The sequence below is a fragment of the Agelaius tricolor genome, unplaced genomic scaffold (assembly GCF_023055355.1).
Source record: "Agelaius tricolor isolate 1412-34295 unplaced genomic scaffold, bAgeTri1.0.p SCAF_1, whole genome shotgun sequence".
Classification (NCBI taxonomy): Eukaryota; Metazoa; Chordata; class Aves; order Passeriformes; family Icteridae; genus Agelaius; species Agelaius tricolor.
This window is the reverse complement of record NW_027269261.1, coordinates 44855372-44863976: the sequence shown is the minus strand read 5'-3', so window position 1 is coordinate 44863976 and position 8605 is coordinate 44855372. Positions and strand designations below refer to the sequence as shown.

The 8605-nt window shown below is 56.2% G+C and overlaps 1 protein-coding gene across 2 annotated transcripts; it reads left to right on the top strand.

The window, feature by feature from the left end:
* Positions 1-1610: 1610 nt before the first annotated feature.
* Positions 1611-7994, top strand: IRF2BP2 (interferon regulatory factor 2 binding protein 2). 2 transcript variants are annotated; one of them, XR_011679990.1, is made up of 3 exons: positions 1611-4039; positions 4282-5193; positions 7330-7994. XR_011679990.1 is itself a non-coding variant. In XM_071432083.1 (2 exons), the coding sequence occupies exons 1-2, from the start codon at positions 3007-3009 to the stop codon at positions 5001-5003; spliced, it is 1755 nt and encodes a 584-aa protein (XP_071288184.1). In that variant the 5' UTR covers positions 2874-3006; the 3' UTR covers positions 5004-5225. The 2 variants fall into 2 exon arrangements, 1 of the variants encoding a protein (XP_071288184.1); XM_071432083.1 differs by lacking the exon at positions 7330-7994 and having other exon boundaries at positions 2874-4039; positions 4282-5225.
* The last annotated feature ends 611 nt before the right edge of the window (positions 7995-8605 follow it).

The following is an 8605-nucleotide window of genomic DNA, read 5'->3' as shown; positions in this document are numbered from 1 at the left end:
GGGATGGCTTCTGTTTCAAAAAAGAGAAAAAAAGAACAAGAGACAAATGCATTATTTGTTCAGTTCCTGTGCAGTTACTGCTGTAACAGTCAGCAGCTTTGAGGTATTTTTTTGTGTGATTTGATACATAAACCGCATTTCCTATGTAGCACTGCCACTATTTTTTTATCAGGTTTTTGACATTGAGCTTGGCAACATGATTTTGTTGTTTTTTTTTTTTCCTTTTCCACCAGAATGAATTCAAAGGCAGCAAATGTGGCAAAACCAGAATACTGCTCATCTTGACTTTTCCACGCAGCTAGTTTTCATTAAAAATAAAGGAAAATAAATACAGATCACATTTTCTGTCCTGCAGTTAAAAGCCTGCCACAGCTCAAAGCTTTGCTTTCTTCTTACCCTGCAGCCTGGCTCAGCTAGCACTCCAGCTCTGCTCATGATCTGAAATGCGCAAACACACTGTTTCTTGGCTTTCCACCAGTATATATAAATATATGTAATTTTTTCCTTCGGAGAACCTGGAGGCTAAAGCAAGAGGGCAAAGGAGTACGTGACTAAAACATCCAAACTTCCTCTTTCATAAGCCATCACATGATGAAGTGCAATTACAATTCCTGCCTTGTCCCTGCCAATTGCAGGCGCATTGCCTCACCCGAGAAACCCGGCTTCTTCCCCCGCCCCGTGTGTGTGAGTGTGTGTGTGGAGGCAGCGATCGCTGCAGCCGGCTTGGCGAGGCTCCAGCTTCGGGCTGGAGAAAGAGGGCAGTGGGTGGAAGACGAAAACAAAGATCTGTTTACTTAGCTTGCATGGATAAATCGTCTTTCCAGCCGGGGAGGGGAGGAGGGAAGAGAAACAGCTTTAAAGGACTTTGATGCAATGTGAAAGGAGGGCTGCTCGGGAAAAGCGAGCCGATGTTAACCCTTGGCTCTCCGGGATTCACGGCAGGGCTGCCCCTTCTCCTTGCTCCTGCCCTCCGGCCCCGGCCGGCCGCCGCAGGGCTGCCAGGAGCTGTGAGGGCTCCGGGGGTGGCTCCCGGCTTAGCAGCCCCGGCCGCCGCAACGGCGTGCGGGGCCGGACTGGGGGCCGGGGCTGACTTTTATTTCGCTTATGTACGACCCGGCGCCTCCAGGGCGCCCGGCCGGCCGTGCAGTTGCAAAGTCACCCAGCCTGGCACGGGGGCCGGCGCTGTAGCCAGCGCCAGAGCGAGCAGGAGGCCGAGGCAGGGGGAAGCAAGGGCTCCCCACAGCCCCGGGGCGCACGGGCGGCCGCCACACGCAGTCCCCGGGCCCGGCGGGCGGCGCAGGGCGAGAGGGAGCGGCTCTGCCCCCGTGTCCGCCCGACGGGGACATTCTGCCCCCGGTGTCCGCCCGACGCCCCTCGGCAGCCTGGCCGAGCAGGGGCAGCGCAGCGGCGGCGCTGGTGGCGGGGCCAGCCCCGCAGCGCCGTCGGGCGGCCCCCAGCCGCGGGGAGGCACCTCCCGGCGGCGGCCACGGACGTCAGAGCTTCCCCAGCCCCGGCCGGCTGCCGCCTCCCGCCCTCTTTCCCTCCCTCCTCCGTAACCTACATAACGCCGTGGGAAGGGCGGCTGGAGCACGGCTGTCGGGGGGAGCAGCCTCCGCCGTGTTCACCCTGCACGGGCAAAGGCGTGCGGCCGACCGTACGTGCCGGGATGCGCCCGGTGAGGGCTGCTTCACCTCCCGTGGCACACGAGGAGAGCGAACACCCTCTCTTGCTCCCTCCCTTGCCCCCATCCTGTGTGTCAGTGAGGGTGCAGGTGGCGGATGAGCGATTCACAGCGTGGAAGGGGGTCGGGGAAACAGGTTTTTCTTTTTTGGGAACGAGACGGCGTGTGCTTAGTCTGTGTGAATTTCGCTAATCTGCATTAGAGAACTGCTGGTTTGTGGTTTAAAATGACAGGAAATCTAGAACGTCCTATTTCCTGTGCACAAATGACAACAGTTAAGAAAAAAAAAAAAAAAAAAAGCTGGGTAATCGTTACATTTATTTCTGATGGTGCCTCCTGCTCCGGCGGGGAGAACAAAGCCGAGCACCGCTCGGCAGGGCGCCGGCCCCTGCCCGGAGGTGGCGATGACCGGCCCGGCGGGGGGGACCTCGCAGCTGCGGGGCGCGCCCGGGGCGCCGCGTCCAAGGTCACGGGGGAGGGGGTGCACCGAATCCCGCACTGCGGGAGGCGCCCCGCGCACCGCTGCGCCCACGGCTGGGAGGTTTCGCCAAAGCCCCTCGGCGGTGAGGGAAATAGTAATACACTCAACAATAATAAAAATAAAATCAGAAAAGAAGGAGGGAGCTGCAGGGCACCCCCGCCCCTCGTCTTCTCCCTCTCCGCTCCCACAGCCCTCCCCGGGGGCTATGCGGGGCGGGGGCGCGGCGGCCCCCCGGCGGCAGGAGGAACCCCCGGTGCCGGTGGCGCGGGCAGGGGCCGGGGCTGGGATCGCGGCGGCGGCGGCGGCGGGGCGGGGGCGCCCATCGCGCAGGCGCGGCCGGCACTGTCGAAGAATCGTAGCGGCGGCGCGCAGAGGCGGCGGTGGCGGCTGGAGCCCGGCACGGCACGGCGCCGCCGCCAGCCCCGGCCCCGGCCCCGGCCCCCGTGGCAGTCCCCGCCCCGTCCGCCCCGCCGCGCCGCGCCGGCCCCCGCCGCCCCGCGCCGCCCCGTAGTAGCCAGAGAGCGGGGGAGCCGTGCGGGCGGCAGCGGCCGCAGCCCTGCGCCAGCCGCGCGGCGGAGATGCGCGTCCCCGCCGCCCTGTGAGCGCCGCCGGCGGAGACGGCGACGGGAGCGGCGTTCCCCGCAGCGGCTCTGCCTGCCGGGGCGCCCGCCGCGCCCCGCTCCAGCGCACGGAAGAGGAAGGCGAGGGGGAGGGGGCCCGGCGGACGGTCCCGCTGCGGCCGCGGCTCCCGAGCCTGCCCGTCGGGACTCCGGTGACGAGGGGCGGAGGAGGCAGCGGCCGAAGCCGGAGCGGGGGGCGCTCGCCGCTGCCCCGGGGCCGGGACATGTCGTCGGCGGCGGTGGCGGCTGCTTCCCGCAGGCAGTCGTGCTACCTGTGCGATCTGCCCCGCATGCCCTGGGCCATGATCTGGGACTTCACCGAGCCCGTCTGCCGGGGCTGCGTCAACTACGAGGGCGCCGACCGCGTGGAGTTCGTCATCGACACGGCGCGGCAGCTGAAGCGGGCGCACGGCTGCTTCCCCGAGGGCCGGGCCCCGCCACCGCCCCACGCCAAGCAGCCTCCGCTCTCCGCCAAGGAGCTCCTGGCGCAGCAGCAGCAGCTCGGCCACCCCTCGGCGGCGGAGGCGGCGGCGCGGCCCCCGCCGCAGCCCCTGGAGCGCTACTCGCTGGCGGCCGAGCGGCCGCCGCCCCGCCTGGGCGCCGAGTACGGCGGCGGCCGGCAGGTCAACGGGATCCTGGTGCCCAACGGCTTCCCCAAGCCCGAGGAGCCGCCCGAGCTCAACCGGCAGAGCCCGAACCCGCGGCGGACGCACGCCGTGCCGCCCACCCTGGTGCCGCTGGTGAACGGCGCCGGGCTCCCCGCCGCCATCGGCGGTCTGGGCAGCCGCGCCGCCGCCGCGGCCGCCGCCTCGCTGGCCGCCATCTCCGCCGCGCCCGCCCCCATGGCCGTGCCCGTGCCCCAGCAGCCGGCGGCGGCGGCGCAGGCGGCGGCGCAGGCGGCCGGGCAGCCCGGCGAGCTGGGACACAAGCGCCCCGGCTCCGTCTCCTCCTCCTCCTCCTCGGGTGGCGGCGGCGGCGCGGCGGGGGAGCACGACAGCGGCGCCAAAGAGAAGCGCGGCTCCGCCGAGAGCCTGCCGGCGGCGGCGGCGGCGGAGCTGGCCGCGGAGGGCAAGGGTCGGCCGGGCTCCGAGCAGGAGTGGCTGGCCAAGCCCAAAACAGTGCGGGACACGCTGCTGGCCCTGCACCAGCACGGGAGCCACACCGTGGCTCCCTTCGACAGCAAATTCAAGAAGGAGCCGGGCATGGCGGGCGGCAGGCTGCTGGGCTACGAGACCAACGGCTCCGTGGCCAAGCCAGGTGAGGAGTCGGGGACCGGGGGGCGGCAGGGGACGGCGGGGCGGGAGGGGTGGCTCTCCAGGGATATGCGGGGCGGGGGATGCCGGGCGGGTTTGGGCGTGCGGGGCGGCGGCCCGGCCGCTTGGGTGGCCTGGTGCCCGGGGGGTGGCCGGGGCCAGCCGTTTCCGCGGTTGCTCGGCGATGCGTTGTGACTGCGCTGCCTTCTTACCCTCCTCCTTGCCCCCCCTCCTCTGCCTCTGCAGGGGCCCGGGCCGCCCGGAAGAGGAAGCCTTCCCCCGAGCCCGAGGGCGAGGCTGGACCCCCGAAGATCAACGGGGAGGTGCAGCCCTGGCTGCCCACCCCGTCGGAAGGGATGAAGCTGCCGCTGACGGCCACCCCCTTCATGTCGCCCCCGCCGCCCACCGCCTCGCCCCACTCCAACCGGACCACGCCGCCCGAGGCGGCACAGAACGGCCAGTCCCCCATGGCCGCCCTCATTCTGGTGGCGGACAATGCCGGGGGCAACCACGCCTCCAAAGACGCCAACCAGGTCCACTCCACCACGCGGAGGAACAGCAGCAGCCCCCCCTCGCCCTCCGCCATGAACCAAAGAAGGCTGGGCCCCGGCAGGGAGGTGCCGGGCCAGGGGGCCAACGCGGCGGCGGCGGGCGGGCTGGAGCCCGTGCACCCCGCCAGCCTGCCGGACTCGTCCCTCGCCGCCAGCGTCCCGTTGTGTTGTACCCTCTGCCACGAGCGCCTGGAAGACACCCACTTCGTGCAGTGCCCCTCCGTCCCCTCGCACAAGTTCTGCTTCCCCTGCTCCCGGCAGAGCATCAAGCAGCAGGGAGCCAGCGGGGAGGTGTATTGCCCCAGCGGGGAGAAGTGTCCCCTGGTCGGCTCCAACGTCCCCTGGGCCTTCATGCAAGGGGAGATCGCCACCATCCTGGCCGGAGATGTGAAAGTGAAAAAGGAGAGGGACTCGTGACTCGCCTGCGCTCGCTGCCCGACGTCACCTTGAACTCGAACTGCTCGAATTCTGTATATATCTATAAATATATATATATAAATATATATATATATCTCCAAGACAAGGGAAATGTAGACTTCATAAACATGGCTGTATAATTTTGATTTTTTTGAATACATTGTGTTTCTATATTTTTTGAAGACAAAAGGTATGTACTTATTATAAAGGCATTTCTTCTAATTCTTCTCTTTTTTTTTTCTGTTTCGTTTTTTCTTTTTTTCCCTTTTGTTATAGCAACTATTTGTTGTGCTTCCCTGGTGACAGTTACTGTTCAATGTAGGCTGTGACTTGCGCTGCTTTTTTTAGAGAGCACTTGGCAAACCAGAAATGCTTCTAGCTGTATTTGTATGCACTTGTTTCTTCTGTTTTTTCTTTTCTTTTCTTTTTTTTTTTTTTTTTTAAATGCCAAATACACTTTCTGACATTGTAAAGATTGCCTTACTGTCTGTGATTCCTTATTCCTGGCCCCTGTCCTGTAGAGCTGGTCGCATGCAGGCTTGGTCTGAGGCAGCTGGGGACAAGAGTGGCTAGCCAAGGCAGGCGTGCCCTTTGCCATCCCTCTGGCCGGGCGAGCTTAGGGAGCACGAGGGCTTTCTCCCAGAAGCGCGTGGCTCGGGTTGCGATGGAAAGTCCTCCAGATCCAGTCCCTGATTGCTCACTGTTTCTCAAGGGAAGTTGCCACCAGAGTAGGATGTGGAGAGGTGTCCAAGAGGCGCTGTTGAGTTAGGGATTTCTGGGTTTGTTTGTTTTTGGTTTGGTGTTTTGTTTTGTTTTGTTTTTTTTTAAGGCAAAGTTGACCGCAATTTTCGTGATCAGTTCTAAGATTACAAAACTGCATTTATTCACCAGTTGCATACCATAATATGGAATTTTGATAACGAACTTAGTTACACGATTGGCAAAGGTGCCAATGTAGCACTGCCATTTCTGAAGGTCTTCAGTGTCACTTGTGGGGCTTTTGTGTCTTTGGACAAAGCTGGGGATGTGGGGAAGAGACTTTATTTTATTTTACTTTAATTTTCAGATAGTGCATATGGATTTTGATTTTGCTTACCAGTCACCTCTGGTGCTGTTGCTATTGTTACTATCGCTGACCCGGTATTTCCAAGTAGTGGCAGGTACGGTGTGGTACAGTGACAGCAGTGACTGAGGCTCTGCCAAATTGCCCGCGGGCATATCAGTGACAGCCCAAATGTGGGTGGAGGAAACCTGTAATTTCCTTATTACGTATGCTTGAAACAAACCTACTGCTATTCTTTGAAAATGAAAATATAAACTGGTTGAAATGAAAGCAATTAGGGCTGCACATAATGGCCCTGGCCCTGCCTTTTAAGCTACTTTGGAGAACTCTTTTGTAAAGCCACTTCTTTTGATCACGCTTCTGCATCACCAAGCAGACTTCTAAAATCAATAAATCATTGGTTACTAGAAATAGTTCAAGTCTAATAGTGATGTTTTTGTGCTGTTTATAGTTCATTGGCAACGCTGCAGCTGTACGAGCCCTTCTGTCGAGGTGTTTATAACTCGGTTATGTGCGGTTGTTTCTGAGCAAAAGGGTGGCGAGGTCGTCCCTTCCCAGGGACCAGCTAATAAACACTTCCAGTATCAGAAGAGAAGGAGGAAAAATCTATAGTTGTTCAGCCAACTATAAAATTGAAGATTTTTGGGTGCTTTTTACTCAACTGTTCTTATTGTGATAATGTTCAAACTGCAATTTAATGCAGAGAAGTTTTTTTTTTGGGGAAGACTACTTTTTTTTAAAAAGAAAAGAAATGGTCATTATTAGTATTTGAAGATCAGAACTGCACATGCACAGTAATTTTCTATGAAGTGTTTAATGAGCACACCCACTACATTGTGTTCCATATTACAGGTCAATGTAATATTAGATAAGACTTGCATGATAAACAAATTCATTGAGTCAATATTACGCTTTAAAACTTATAGTCAAGATTGGTGTCTTATGTAAACACATTTAGCCAATTTGAAGAAAACGCACATTATATATATATACCTATATATATACCTATATATAAAAAAATGCCAACTGTAAAGGATTCTTTGGAACCACTATGATCTGTGTAAATGTGTATTTAGGCACTTTATTAAAAAAAATGAAATTTGAGCTGATAGATGGTAACAAGTTCTTCAAAGTTGCTTGGCATAATACCTTACATGGGATGAAGTTCATGTTTTTGATTAAGGCGGCTTCCCTGCACTTAAAAAGGAAGCCAAACTGAATTCCAAAGCCTGCCTAAAAGAGCCCCCCCTTTTGTGTCATCAGGTGTCCCAGCTGTGAGCGTGCCGAGGGTGAGACCTGCTCCTGACAAAGTACACCCTTGTTTTGGGGCCGAGGGACGCTGGTGTGAGAGGCCTGTAGGGAAGCACACCTTCCTCCTCCTCCTCCTCCTCCTTCTCCTGCCAGCCGCCCTCTCCTGCAGCTCTGGGACTCCTGGAGAGGATGGAAACTCCCCAGCCAGTGATGCCAGGCAGTGGCCCAGAAACAACATAGATGGAAAAGAAATGGCACACGGTGGCTATGCTCACTCAGCTGACTTTGAGCCCCCAGCCAAGTCTGATCTCCACCATAAAACTTCAGAACTGCTAAAGAAAAACAAACAAAATCAAACAAACAAAAAAAAAAAAAAAAAAAAAGAAAAGAAAAAAAACCAAAAGAATTTTTTTAAAAAATTGAGGGTGTTCATACATAGCTCATTTTTCTCACATTGAATGTTGCTTTTTCCTTTTGGTTTCTTTGCTCAATTACAATAATACTCCAGTGGATTCTTCCTTTGTTACTACTTCCTGGGCTACAAGCTTTTTTATTTTTTTTTCCCTATTATTTTGAAGTGCTTTAGCTGCAACAGTGCTACTGTTAATATTCCTTTTTAAACTTTTTAAAAGGTGATACTGTAACTTGTGTAGTATTAAAAGTGTTTTAATGAAGAATGTGTGATTACTAATTTTTTTTCCAACACACTTCCATTACTTTTTTTTCAAAGATACTTTTTCCTGGCAGATTTTTTTTCAACTACACAGTGCTTTTGATGATAGCTGCTGAACTAACCTGCTGCCAGTTTGGCATTTTATGGGTTCTCTTTTTTTTTTTTTTTTTTTTTCCTGATACTAAGCGTAAGGAAACTAGGAACTTCAAATACTTACTGCATTTTTTGTATATATAAAAAAAGGAAGAAAGAAAACTTGAAAAAGCTATAGTTGTACAATATTATTTTAATTTTTTTTAAAAATACTGTCCTGACATTTATTTGTAAACAGACAGCAGTATGGGACGAGAAGGGATACATGGAGCTCGTGGGTGCTGCCCTGTGCCTGGGTCCCAGGGGGTGGGAAAGGTGCCACACAAGGGAGGCTTTGACCGCCTTTGCAGTGGCCTCAGGAAACCTGGTATGTTTGGGAGCTCTCTTTTTAGACGTGCTGTAAACCAGGCCATGGCAACCGCGTGTTTTTATGAACTAGCACTTAGGCAAAGGGTATAAATACATTTGAGAGTGCTCTCTAGTGGCTTGTTATGTCAACAGAGCCCCTGGATCCTTTCCTTC